Consider the following 15,209-nt stretch of genomic DNA (forward strand, 5'->3'; position numbering starts at 1 on the left):
TGAATCAAAGTCCTCAAAACGTCCACTGTTTTTCTCAGAAGCAGTCAATACTGCTTCTGAGGGAAATACCACTTTTTAGGACAATCTGCTGGCTTTGCTGTTTGCAATAACACTAAATCTTATGTGTATTTTCTTTAATAAAACATTTAACTGTTAGTCCTGTGCATATTTTCTACTTCAGACCTGCACACATGCACTACATTATTCTCTTTTATTGCAAATTTCATGATCAATTGGTCAGACTTCTTCGTTAACATTTGAGAAATTTTTCATTTAAAAAATGTAGTTATTAATTTTTCTTTTAACATTTTATACAAAGTATAGCTGTATGTCACAGCTGTGTTTGTGGTTAAACTGGAAGTTGTACTAAAATATGATACAGTCAAGTCAGCCCATCTTTCCTTATGCAACACACATTTGTGAAAATAAAGTTATGCATTTTATCAACCCAACTTACTCATCCACAACTATCCTCATAGGAAACTTTGTTGTTCTTATCTAATTGCTTACCAGAAAGAAATACCTGCCTAAGATTGTGTTATTTAAATTCATTCTGCTGTAGGACAATGTGGCCAAATACACAATGATGGCCAGTAAGAACGATCTTCAGTGCAAGGAAGAGCAAAAAGTCCTGGAAGTGGAAGTTTCATATAGAGCCCGGAAGTGAACATAATCAAGTCTGTCTCAGATAACATGGAAAGGAAGAAGGATTTGAGTAAGTTGACACTCACTGAAGATCTGTAATTAAGTTTTCAACTACTTTAAGACAACCAATGAGCTGAATTTTCTCAAAACCTCTTTCCTAGAAAATTAATTATAGATAGATAGATAGATAGATAGATAGATAGATACATACATAAAAAAATGAGTAAGACCAACTGCACGCAGACAAATGCATTTTATTATAAAATTTTACAACTATGTGCTGTTTTCTCATGAAAATTTATATTTCTAGAACATTTGTAATATATTATCTAGACCCTGTCAGATTTGATCAGTGCCCCTTCAACACAATAATCAGATATAAACACAAAGCAACTAATATTGTATGGATGAGAATCGCATTGGATGCATTTTTCTGTTGGGTATCTTTTACAAAGCCCTGCATGTCCAGTGCTTTTTGTTTTTTTTTTCTGAAGTTTGAGAACATTGATAACACAAAATATCTACATGTGCTGCTCACATACTTTATGTTTTTCCCATTGGTCCCAAAATAAATAACACATGTTAAAACGCTTAGAGTGAATGATGATGTCTGTGGTGACAAAGTATTTATAAAAAGATGAAAGTAGTCCAGTCTTCCCAAACCCTTTTGACTGATCATTTATTCAACGAGCATGCTGGGGAATGTAAACTTGCCTCAGTACTTTGTGCACACCTTTGAACCTCTTCATTCACAGGATACCAAACAGAAGTATAATAAACATACTAGTAACAGGCTTCAACCTTTACCCTAATACTGAAAACCCAAAACATTTATCATCAGGCAGAAGCATTCCAATCTGACCTCTCACACTAATTAGATTTTAGAAATGTTGGTTTCATTTTACCTGTTGCTTTATCTTCTTAGCATTTGGATTTTGCATTATACCACAAATGACTTGAGGAACTATACTAGAATTGTTAGGGAACTTCAAAAACCACCTCGGTTTATAAAGAAGTCAGAGATATTTCAAAATAACTGAAGTTATGTATTCGGTAGACTTGTGTGTCAGTTTTGGCACTGCAATTACTGATTATTATTATCTATGATGCTAATGACAATCTCATGTCCTTAATGATGCATATGTCGACACTGGAAAATGGTTCAGACTGCTAAGAGAAACACAGTGGAATAATCATTTTAGACATATGGGGGAATATAATATAATCTGGATACTGGTATACACGCAATTGCATTGACTTCTTACGGAAAGAAGTCAACACCACAGCAAACAACTGAATGAATGTTGTTTAAAAATGTGAAAAAATAATTATAGGTGAAAAGCAAATGTTCTTCTTCTTTTAGCTTTGGAACGCTTGCATTTTTTGTCATCTAAATAAAATCTACAATGCAGAAGCAGCACGAAATATAATTTTGCAAGTCACTCAACAAATAGAACATTTTGACAGGCCTTTCTGAGAGTAGTGTACATAGATCACAACATAGAAAACACAAGATAAATAGGCTCAAGTTCTATTGACACATTGAACAATAATGTATCTTTGATATAGATGACAGCATTCTCTTTCTTTTAAGGGGACATATGAGCATAAAATGCAATTTAATAAATTCAAAATAATACCATCAGCAATTATATAAATAAATAGCCCCATTGCACAACCCTAGCCACCCTTCCCCCATCATGTATGTTGCATGGTCAGTCCAGCATAAACAATAAATATAGTATAGTGTTGATTGATAGTGTAGCAATGTTACAATTACAAAATATATACCCTTTTAGAAAATGCCAAAGGCTTGACAAGTGTTTTTTCCATTTATAATTTATGTACATAGACCATGTTATTTACACCCATTCTGTGTGATTTTACAAATCATTCTGCAACACTGTCAATTGCATACTGGGGTCTAACAAAACTGAACAGTATCGGGTTCTTGTTCAAGTGCGTTACATGTCGTCATCCACAACATTTGCTGTTGTCATGCATTTAATCCAACCTTAATAGAAATAAAGACCTAGAAATAAAGGCCTTTACTAACACCCCAAAAATATTTTTTATGACTATATGAAGGGACTTACTGTACATTCTCAACGTAATTATTAGCAGAGACAGGAGACGCCAGATAACAGTTTTTACACATCTGTTTTCAGATAAAGCAGCCTTGGGATAATTATGAGTTTCTTTTTAGAGATAATAAATGGAACTGCAGATATTTCTAAATACCTTAAAGCTGCCTGGACTCACAGTTGCACTGACGGGTAGATAAGCTTTGAATCCTTAATTTCAAAGCAAAAACGAACCTCTGATTGTGCAGCTATCATTCTGATAACGCAAAAGGCAAAATAATTATTAGCTTTTTCAGCCCAGTTTCTTTTGAATAGCCTAAGTATAGAAGCAGATTATCATTATGTTAATGAGTGCTTTTGAGGGCAAATAAATGTGGACATGAAGGGTCAAAGTTATTGATCCTGCAGGCTAATTCCTGAAGGGGAAAACAATTAATTGAGATATTTTTGCTTAAATACTGTGCTCATCTTCCCACTTATTTGCAAAGATAATACCTTAACATAAAAACATCTTAAGTACCTTTTATAAGATTTAATTTTCTAGATTTTATAAGAAAAGAAATGCTTATTAAATGAGTCGAAATTGTTTTTTTTGATTCTTTTGTTGTCACCATAGCCAACAGTAGAAGACCATAAAGATATGGTGGGTTTTTTTGGCCTGAAAGGTGCATGCAATAGAGGCAAACCACTATGTAATAATAAAATATATACAGCATCTGTACAGCTGAACATTGTCCATATAAAGCGTTATTGTACTCTGACCGCACATGAAACATTTACTGAAGTTGCTCATTGTTAAACATAGCTCTTTTAAAGTGCCTCAGATTTTATACTTCTGTTAATAAAAAAATAAAACGTAAAAACAAAATGTAAAGGATGTGAATGTGATCATTTCAGCATAAAAGAACCAAAAGTTGTAGTCAATACATAATTAGCTCCAGAAATTGTTTTTACATTTACTTGAAAGTTGAATTTTTTTCTGCACTGTTGTTTTTTTTTACATCCAGTATCTTATAACTTATTTGAGATTGTTTCACTTGATTAAAATTCATCAGTGATATATTTTCATTAGTATTTCATTCATTCAGTAAAACGCTGAACAGACTTAATGTCAAATTAATTCTAAATAACTCTGTATTTTAAGACTATATTTCAGAAGAATTGTTTCCAGCTGAAGTAAAAAAAAAAAAAGATGGTAATCCTTTACAGAATCGATAATTTTGCAACACAACTACAGTAAAACCATTTAACACCAATAAAATGCAGTGCTACAATATGTGCAATGTTTATTAGGGTTATCTGAAAAAACTAGCACAAATTTAAAGGGACTTAAATAACAAAAATGTGAAATTTCAGGGTATTTCAGTGGGTCTCTTTCTTGTAAAATGTCACTTGCTGGCGCTGAGCATACAGAAAATGGTAATGGACTGGCTGGGATTGCTCCCATGCCTAAAGATATAGATAGGAAACCCAATAGACCAGATTGAAGAGAGCAAACGCAGTGGGAAAGAAGATGCGTGCGTATGAGTCTATCTTGGCAATGCGAATGTGCAGCCTTCCATGCCGCCAGGCTCCAGAGCGGCAGTCTTCGAAACAGCAGAAGAAACTGGTGCAGTCTTTTCCATCGAGACACTCATAGCCATATTCCTCGTCTCGCTCCTGCATGTGTGTGGCGTTGTTCATCTGGATGGCTGTTGCCGAGCGTGGACGGATGTCCACCGTTGGTGTCTGCTTTAAATAAGACAAACCAACGGTTAGCCACAAAAGTCATGTCATAAAATCTCTTCTGAAGGCTAATATTTATAACTAGAGCTTTATTTTCGGGTCAAAAATGGGCAAATGTAATTTGCAGCGTCAGCTTGCCAGGGGACCTTCCTCAATGCAAAAAAATGCAAGGACTCTTAACTTACAAGTGGATTAGTCCACACCTGAGTGAACACCTGTGGAATCAGGTGTTTATAGATACATTATCTTGGACTACAGTTGCCACTAAAAATAGCTTATATTAATTAGCACTGTGTGCTTTTCAGTGACGTTGTTGTAAGATATGGATATGTTCTTTGCCTCTGGGGTTTCTTGGTTCTGTACTTTTTTCTCTCTTGCTGCAGGTGTAGAAGCAGACTCAGTGTTTTCTGTTATTCTCTCTATCCTCTCCTCTCTTAAATTTTTACTTCACCTCCATTCCTTTTCACGAGGACAAGAAAAAGCAAGAAGTTGTGTGTTTTCTCTTTCCCTTCCATCTTTCTATCCAATGCATTAGAAACAAACCCAAATCCATTTCTAATGATAGTTATTAGGGGTGCACCCATTTATTGGCATCAATTTCTTTAATTTTGGCAAATGCTCCACTGGTGAAAGTAAATTTGCTGGGCTTCTTCTTGATACTCAACCAATTCTGCTTGCTACAATGTCAGACAATACAAGTAAAGAAAAAAAAACCCATCTAGAACTATAAACACCTGGAGTAGTTTTAGTTTGTGAAGATTTCAGATGAAGTTATTTTACACCTGTGATGCAAATCCACCTTTGGGTAGAATGAAGCTGAGAGGCCGTGGTGACTGTTGTTGTTCTGATAGTTAGGATACATTTTTTATAGAATTTCTGACTGATCATTATATCCAATAAACCACCTTTGTTCTGTTGTAATCACAATGACAAATGTAACTGACGTCATGAACCAATAACTGTTTGTTGTCTCATGAGCTGACCTTTTTAAGTTAACATTAGTTGTAAGAATTGCTGTCCAGGACCCTTTACCACAAACTAGCAGGGGATTTGCTTGGGAGATCCAGTTTAACCAACCTGAATATATATATATATGATGTGTGGTGTTACGGAAGTTGGCTTTCAACTATCTAAGTAAATCCAGAGCTACTGACTCTTAATATGTTCAGTTTCATGTAAAACAGGAGAAGATTATATAGGAGCACCAATCACAATGAATAGGCAGGAAAAAGCTGATGGATGGGCAAGATAATGACAATATCGCAGCCAGTTTCATAAAACACGAATGCATTTGACATCTTTTCTGAAAATCTACCAGTTTTAGACATTGCAACTGTCATCTGTTAGACATGAGAAAAAGTCCAAAAATATCTGTTTATAAGCAACAATTCACACTGTTTAAAAATATGCTTTGCTAAATGATCTACAAAGAAACAAAACTATTTATTCCAGCAGGTGAGATACTGACATGTCAATCTCGATGTTAATTTTTAGTTTTAGTTCTTTCCCTGGTTCAATACACCTGGATCAAATGATGGTTTATAAGCAGAACCTTTCCCGAACTTTGATATACTAAAGAGATAGTTGGACCATTTGAATGAACTGTTGGAGCAGACTCAAAAAAAAACTGGTCTCCGCTTCATACTTTGCACATATACAGTACATAGCTAAGTAACTTCCATTTTACTGTCAGTCCTGCACTTTATATTTTATATTCATATTTATATTCATATTTTATACTGTATTTTATTTTATTCTGGAGTAACCTCACAACATTGGAACCTCAAAACACTGTCCTGAGCCGTATGCAACGAAATTTCGTTCTGTATACACCCTGTGCATGCAAAATGACAATAAAGTCAGTCTAAGTCTATCTAAAACTGTCAGGACGCCAGCCTCTGAGGGCTGGACCTGGACATCTACACCTAAGTTCTCACCACCTGAAGTCTGAGCTTGCAAAAAGCAGTTGGATAAGTTTCACAATCCAACATGCATAACTGTTAATGCATCCTACAAGACTGCTCCAACAGTTTGCAGAAACTACAGATATTCTGTTTGATTTCTAATGTTGTACTGCAGTTTTAGTTCAGTGCAATGTTTGAATTCTCTTTATAAAATAGAAGTCGATAAGCCTTGAGAAGACTTTGTGCTTTTTTAATGTAGATAATACAAAGTATGTCTTATTAATTTGAATTTAAAAACAGAAAGACTTGAAACTCATTCTTCATTTACTTTGTAAATAATTACCCAGTCAATTATGATCTTTACACAAACATGGCTGCAAGGCTAGAAATGAAACAAAATTAAAACCGGGCAATGCAGGTTTATATGAAACTATTAGCTGTAGGCATGCATCCTCCAAATCTTAATGTTGATACCTTGACACTTCTCATTATGCCCAACATTAGATCACAAACTGGCTCTCCCTTTGAAAACTATACATAACCACAAACATAAGCAAAAAAAGTAAGAAACAAACAGAACATGGGTTAGTTGAGGCATATTTTTCCATATTAAAAAACCATAAAGTGTTAAGTTAATAAAAGGAGTAGCAGTGGCAGGTTATGACTGAGTTTTCAAAGGGGGTTGCATAAGGAAACAGTTGTGGAAGCTCAAGCAGGAGGAACAGTAACACTGTCCTGCTGCATGATCCGGTTAAGCTGGGGTAGGCTGATTTGGTGTTTGCAAAATGAAAAAAGTAAACAGAACCAGCATAGTGGCACCGGCAGCTTTAACTGGCTGAAAGTCAACAACCCGTTTGAGATAAAAAAATTATGAACAACCTCAGAAGAAGAATTTTGAATTCCTACCTTTAAGATAATAAGACTAATATTTGTTTTGATCCTGCAGCAAATTCAGACAAGCTTTTGCATTTTAAATTATCCCCCTGTATTGTCGCTGATGTAGAGACAAACGCAAAACAGTAGAATTAGCATATTTTCACTTATTTTATGTCATTTCTTTTGTAGCTTGCAAACACTTCTCTAAAATTACTTCCAAATCAAAGTAAAATTTGCACAGGGCATGGGTTGTCTGTTTCAGTCTGTTAAGGCTCTGCTGACTCTTTAGGAAGCGTCAGGTTAAGAAGCTCAATGAGCACACTGAAAGATTAACTGACAGAAAAAGGAAAAGAGAAAATAGGAAGCTCTTGGTTCGGCTGCTTGTTCGCTGTGGTAACAACAACAAAGAGTGTAACAGGACAGAGGGAGCCAGAATGAGTCCTTACTGGGCTCTTGACTAAAAACATTTTTGACCACAGGATATGTGAGATGCTTATTAGGGTTTCATGAAAAAAATAACTGCATAAGTATGTCTACCTGGCTGCCTCCGCACTGTGCACTGCTTAGCGCCCCTTTCATTGTAATCTTCAGTACCCATTTAGTAATTGAAGAGGTGAACAGTTAGTTAAAATGCAGGTTTATAAGTGGTAATAGGAAGAGGCGGATCTGCTGTTGCGCAGAGAGAAAAGCAGTGAGGTGCTGGGGGCCAAAGAGGCGAAATGCAGCAGACACATGCAGTCAGACACAGGCAATATACCTTGGAGGAAAAGAGCCGGAGGAGCTTTTGTCCAGACGGGAGAAACAAAGCAAAATAAAACAAAGGAATGTATATACACACAATTTTTTGTAAACAGAGAGATATAAAACAGTAACCAGAAAAATAAGGGGGCACACAAAGATATCGTATTAAGAAACAGAAGTAAGGTCCATTTTTGGTCTTATGGAATGGCACATACGTACACTGTATAGAGACACAAGCAATAGTGGGAGGATTATTCCTGTGCATTTCACATTTTTCTTACATCGTCATCACGTCAGGAGAAAAAGAACCAAAGGTAAGTCTGAATAGATTTAGTGCATTTCATAAAAAACAACATTCATACTGTAGATGTACCGAAATGGGCAGCGGTTTATAAAGCTTGACCTTCTAATACTGAATCTAGTTTTATTTCAATTTTTCTATGTTTGAAACTAGGATTAATAGTATCTAATATATTTCTCCAGCCTTCTGTATCTGAGTTGTCATTAAATATTTATATTAGGAACAGAACAGTCTATGTTTCAAAATAACCGCAGAACCCTGACTTACAGAGAAAATTATAAGTGAGTCAGTAAGACCTACACATTATGCATCATCCTTCCCTTTTCTTTTCCTGTCTCTAAAGATGTGGGACAATTTACACAGCTTTAAAATGCATTAAAAATGCATAAAATCGCTCTATCGCTCTTACCAATCTCTCTCTTTCTCGTCAGAAAATATCAGTACACTTACACAAGCACACTGCGTTTATTTTTCCAACTCTCAAAATCACTGCTTTGAATGAATCATTATCCCTACTTTTTGAACAGTAACGCTGCAGAGGAGAGCAAGACTTACATGTGAAATATTTGGAAAGAGCTCACAACCGTTATTTGGACTTCCCATTATCTCTTGAAGGATTTAGAGCTCAGATGAGGCCAAATCTTATGTCATGTGACCCTGGTCTAAAAACAACTGTAACAGATGTGTGATGGATTATGAAAAGGTTAGAGCTTCATCTCTAACCTACTGAATGCAGCCCTGGGTAAAACACATTCATTGGAAACTATGCAACATAAAGCCTCACAGTTTATTCAACTCTACTATGTAAGGAATTGATAAACCAATAAAAAGAGCAATGACCAACTCTAATGCAATATTACGAAGCTCAAATGATAATTTACAAACTTGCAGATTCTGTTAGCTTTTAGAAGGGGCTCACCGGGTTTTTCTTCTTCTTATCCTTTTTGGCGCTCGGCTTTCTGTTGCTGACAAAGTAGTGTAGTGTGCCATACTCTATGAGTGCAGCAAAGACGAAAATGAAGCAGACAGACACAAACAGGTCCATTGCAGTCACGTAAGACACTTTTGGAAGAGATTTCCTGGCAATGGTACTCAGTGTGGTCATAGTCAGCACAGTGGTGATGCCTGGTGAAGAAAGCAAGGAAAAATTATATTTTTGTAAACATGCACCAAACAAAATCTCCAAAATGCCATGACTCCAATGCCTTTTATTATTTTTACAATCACTTTTATTACATTAGTAAAAACTCTCATGACAAGATCACTTGTTATAGATTGGAAAACTTCAGTCTTCCAAGAAAATTATCTGAAAACAGCTTTTTGTATTTACTTGGTTCATTTATGTTGGGCTTTAAATTTTGCTTGATGCTATAAAACTCAAGCATGTCAAAAAGCAACAGAAGACTTCTGTTAAGGTGTAAATATTTTCCCTCCAACACTATCCATTTTAAGGGTCACATTTATATGTATTTCAACTTTTACGAACATGCAACCCTTTGCATTTAATCTTACATGAGGGTAGGAAAATATACATGTGACAGAAACTGTATGCGACAGTGGCAGAATAAATTAAACAGCCCCTTCAAACATCAATTACTTCATTCAATTGTCTTCTTTTTAACCAAAATGTTTGTGAGGCCAATTTTCTTTAAAAACAGGAAAACCTACTGCGTCAGCTGATAAAAAGAGTAAATATAGATGTTGTGTTAATATGAATGTTGTATTACATGTCCATTTTTTCACTACTTTTTAGTTGTGGTTAGGTATATGCTGATTGTTATGAAAAAAACAAAAGCTGCACAATGCAAACAAGAAATCACAATGTTATACAGTTCATGCCATTTGTTCTTAGTTGTCCTGTAAAGCATACATTTGAAAATAATTTAATATTTTAAACAATTTCATGGGCAAAGCAAGAACTTAATAACATATTGACTATTTTGTGCTGGAAAGGGTTTTATTGTACACATTTGAATTTACTATTTCTTCCTTTTAATCACTACATCTCATCTGCCACTCATCACTATTTTGACATAATGCATTCCTACATCAGCCATCTTGTAAAACTATTTTGAAACCTTTTTCATTTTCCTGTAAATACTGATGACATTCATAGAGGTTCTCCCATGACAAGCAAAATGTAAGTACACAGATACAACTGACTGCCTGACAGCAGTATTACAACTCACAACCACCAACAGGCAAGCAGAAGACTTCTTCTCTCCTTTAATTATTCCCTGTGTACAAGGGGACATGCTTGATATTTGCTGAAATTGATTTAAGTATAAATTTAATGGGAGCTTAGTGACGTTCGTCTGCAGTGATATTTTGTGTGAACTGATATATTTTTAGGCATTGAAGGATTAGGAATTATGTCATCAATGATAATCCACTTCCTAAATACACTGGCAGCATGAACCTCCTACATCATCTTTTAATAGACAGAATTACATTTGAATTGTGTTATTATTAGTTTATTAATATAACAACAATTCATTCATGTTGGAAAGGTGAAAGAAAAACTAGTTTAGAAAGATGTAAAGTAATCATGGGAACAAAGTAGATAAAAGTTTCTGCTTTAAATTCTAGAATTTTCTTTATAAAAACTCTTTACTTAAATCTTAAAAATCCCTAAGGAGCTAAAGGAATAGCTGACTAAGGGATGTGTTTGCAAGTGAATCACAAAGTAGCATCTGAAGATGTCAAGGGCAAGCTCAAAGCTGACAAATTTCCTTCAATTTCTCACTTTTGCCCTCTTTTTTCATCCTGTGTCCCCTTTTTGCATTCTGTGAAGAAGACGCCTGTATTATTGTGCTGAAGTAGCATCTCCACATCTTCCTGCCTGTATTGCATAATTAATGCCTCATTAAGGCATGGATGCAAACATATGTCTGAGGATGGGCTCATCTTCTCAGGATACACAAGATTTTTAAGCAGCTGCCCCGTCTCACAGGGGAAAAGAAGGAGGGGAAGGATGTTGAAATAAAAAAGAAGGCAACAAGGAAAAGAGAGCTGCAGTAACAAGGAGGCTTAAGCTTACTGCTATAATATAAGGGGGGGTTTAAGCACTGCATGTGGCTCTTGATGTGTTTCACAGCAGGGAGTAATTAAAACCAAGGTGGTATTGCAACTTACATCTGCATTGTGTCTGTGATGGAGTTAGGTGAACTGATCAGAAAAGAAAGTATGAAATTAAAATTATAGTGGAGTTTAAGGTTTCATAGAATGACAGGCGCAGAGAAAATTACATGTTATGTAAGCATAAATTTAGCAGGTATTGTAGTCACTAGGCATTAGTCTTTCTTAAATACCCAATGAAGTCCTTGCAGGAACTGCATCTTTGTTGATCCAGAAAGAGACCCAGGAGAGGACAACAATTAGTGTGCATGGAATGTAGGTCTGGATGGTGAAGTAGCCCATCCTCCTGCTCAGGTCAAAAAAGACAGTCAGCACTACGTAGTCTCCTGAAAAAGAGACAGAAAAGAAAATACAAGACGCTCGGTGTCATTTGAGGGATGGATCATTATAATTTGTAACATAATTTATGTATGTAGTTCCAGTGAGAAGTATGGACTCATCACTGATATGAGTAGAACCATCATAGTAAGGATCTATTAAACTACAAGAGACACTAGTGTATTACACAAAGTGGATGACAACATAGACAGCTTCACCTCCATATTCTTTCTGCACCTCAAAATAACAGCAAATAGGACAATTATACCAATTACACATGTAAGTATTGAAATAGACAAGTCAGATGAACATAGAGATTTTTATAATGGTCTCAATCTCAAAATTATTGAGAATGTGCGAATTATGCATGAAAGCAAGTCAGTGCCAGGGAACCAACCAAATGACTTTAGGTTTCTATGTACATGTTTGAGCCTGTATGTATGACATTGCTCCTGTATGGTTCGGAGAAAATACACAATAAATATACATTTTTGCACCCCATTCTAGTTTTAAAACATATCAAGGTTGATTGTCCTATAGCAAATCAAAAAAGGATAATGGTTCAAATAAATGATTAAAGCCTCAAATTAATGACAGTCATGCTGATAATGATTAGAGGAAGTCATTCTGAACAAATGTTTGCCATTCTGAACAAATAGTAACTTCATTTTTCAAAACGTTACTGTTTGAAAGAAATGAAACTGACAAAAATGATATATATTAAAAATGTGCCTGAAAACAACCTAATATAAGAGGAAGAAAAAGAAACAGTTCAAGAAAAAAATTATTACTGTATGCTATCAATTTACAGAAATGGGCAAGGTAATCATTTCTAGTACTTAGTTAAACAAGAGCCTCTTAAAGAAACATTTGGGGTGATATGTTATGGGCATTAAAAGGCTGTCAAAACATAAACAGATTTCACAAACTGTTAAGTGTTCAGTTAATTATGTTGTGCAACCAAAATTCCTTACTGCTTGTTAGCTTGAGGCAACTTCAGACCTAAAATGAAAGCGAGTGATTCAGTGAACTGGAGCTGAACTTGCACAGATGCACACTCAAACCTTAGTTTCCTGCCAGGAGTTAGCCAGAACATGACCACCAGCAGCCAGCAGAGGATGAGCTGTCCAGGCGTTGGCTGGCCAACCCAAGCAGATGTCGGGTGTGCAGAGATTGAGGTTAACTGGGCCGAGAAAGACCTGACCCTGACAATAAGGATCAACTGCCTTGTGTGTTGAAAATGCATGCTAAGCATGAATGTTACGTGCACAGTAAACAAGTACCTGTATGAGTTTCTCACAATATGACAGTCTGGTCCAGCAGCCCACTATTTTGTGTTATTTTAATGTGGGCCATTAAAATAACTTGAAAACATTGAAGCACTGTCAAAAAGTTGAGCCAATTTGGTATACACTGATACTAGTAACCATTCACTGATACCAGTAACCATCCACTGATACCAGTAACCATCCTATGTAAAGTCCACAGGTGAACTGCAACATTCACCACACATGAAATCAAATGCATTTTTTAGACCTTCCTATGAGAGACACACAAGTTTCCACTTCATTGTTTCCTAGCTTGACAGTACAACATCGCTTGCCAATAGTTACCGTCTCCTTTATCTGTTTACCAGAAAACCTGTCTGTTTCTGTGAACTTAATGACAGTTTGCTTCTGGCCTCGAGCTCATTCAAATGTCTACTAATTGATTAACATCAGACAATTAACAGTGTCAGAAACCTCCGTTGGCTTCCCTCCACGGTCTGTAACCTTCGGGCACAAGCACACTGTTTCTCTGGTAAGTATCTGTGTGCCCGTGTGAGAGTGTGCGTGCATTTAGGCACCCATAAGAACGTGAACAAAATGTTCGCAGCTGGGGAATGAGCAGCTGGCTTATAATTTTTCTCATGGGAAAGGACAAACTGCATGAAAAAATAGACAACATCTGTCTTTTTGTGTGGGTAAGAAGAGGCACCGAAGGAGATGAGACTGTCAGTACTTGTTTTCTCTTTAACCGTGTGAAAGTACATTCACATTTTCTGTACAAGGACCAGAGTGGGGTGATGCTTCCCTCATGCAACCCTTTCATTCAGCGTTGATAGTATCATTAAATAAACCACAAGCAATAACCTCAGCAACCGGAATTATTGCTATTCATATCACCATGTGTGCTTTCTGCTGATGGAGGCAGGTGAATGAGATATTACAGTGCACTGCCTTGGTGTGTAGGAGTAAAGACGACACATGAAGGCTTCTCTCAGGGGTCCAGCAGCCCACTATTTTGTGTTTATTAACATATCATTAACCAGCCTCCTAAACCAAGACCCCATGACAGCTGAGAAACTGCAGGTGAATACATTTTTTCGGCTTGGTCAGCAGCATAATGGCTGATTCACAAATCCTCAGACTCTTAATGATAATGGACTTTCCACCACAGGGATGAGGTCAGTTAGTGGAAGACTTTCCTGCTATACCTTTCACTTCCTCTGCCTCAGTTTCAGTGTGGTCTATGAAAACTTCCAAGATGACACCTTCAAGGGATTTCTTTTCAACAAACTGGCTCCATATTTTCAGGGTACTGAATCAGTTTGGGACCGTCTCTCACCAGAAGCACATAGTTTTTGTTGTGTTTGGAGGGAGAGAATTTACAATGTAGACATTTGGAGACCAGATTCTTTTGTGCTCCAAATAAACAGTCCCAACACAATTACTAACAAAGCAAAATCATTACATTATTTTTAGCTATTTTATATTGATATGACATTTGCACAGCAAAATGTAAAACAGAAACATGTATTGGGTAATATATGAATGTTAGTTGATCTCATCAAAGTTAGACATTTAATACAAAATATGGATTAAAATGTTTATGTTGTATATACTGCAGAATTTAGGAATCTACAAGCAATGGTTTTTATCCTTGTCTGCTTTATTGGAACATGTGAACAAAATGTTATTTGTGAACTGAGGAGGGGAAGATGCTCTTATGCAAAACAGAACATTTTAAAATTTAGATCATGTTTTCAGAGGCAACATATCCAGACTAGTTAGTTGGTGAATATAACACTTATTTTGTCACAAGGTAAAAAGGTAGAGGAAGAATATTCCACTAGATGTGATCAAAGAATCACAGAAGAAGAATCCTTTTCTACCCAACAACTTCAGGGTCACCCGGAGATGCTGCTTATTTCCTGGGATTGAAATGGCATGAGGTGTGAATGCACCTTCAACGTATGCATAGTCCATGCCAGTGCAACACAGACACACACCAGTGCAAACAACACACCTTCGGGCAGTGTAGTGGCCAATTACCCTCCATGTTTTAGTCTGGATCATTCACCTGAACTTTATTCATGTGAATGATGTTTAATGGTAATCCATGATCAGGGCAAATCTAGCAAGACTTTAATTGAAATTCTTTCATTGCATAAAACATATCAACAAATACACCTTTCAGAAAGACATAATCTAGCAG

The 15,209-nt window shown here is 36.1% G+C and overlaps 1 protein-coding gene across 4 annotated transcripts in view; it reads right to left on the bottom strand.

The window, feature by feature from the left end:
• Positions 1–879: 879 nt before the first annotated feature.
• gabrg2 (gamma-aminobutyric acid type A receptor subunit gamma2) overlaps positions 880–15,209 on the bottom strand; it is a 44,507-nt gene continuing 30,177 nt past the window's right edge. The window contains exons 7-10 of one of the 4 annotated variants that reach the window (XM_028031738.1): positions 11,588–11,740; positions 9,196–9,401; positions 7,992–8,015; positions 880–4,457 (exon numbers count right to left, since the gene is read on the bottom strand). In XM_028031738.1, the coding sequence (XP_027887539.1) occupies positions 4,179–4,457; positions 7,992–8,015; positions 9,196–9,401; positions 11,588–11,740 (662 nt within the window). In that variant the 3' untranslated portion in view covers positions 880–4,178. Of the gene's footprint in view, positions 4,461–7,991; positions 8,016–9,195; positions 9,402–11,587; positions 11,741–15,209 lie in introns of all 4 variants that reach the window. The other 3 variants (XM_028031737.1, XM_028031740.1, XM_028031739.1) reach the window with 3 other exon arrangements.

Source organism: Xiphophorus couchianus, chromosome 11 (assembly GCF_001444195.1).
Source record: "Xiphophorus couchianus chromosome 11, X_couchianus-1.0, whole genome shotgun sequence".
NCBI lineage: Eukaryota > Metazoa > Chordata > Actinopteri > Cyprinodontiformes > Poeciliidae > Xiphophorus > Xiphophorus couchianus.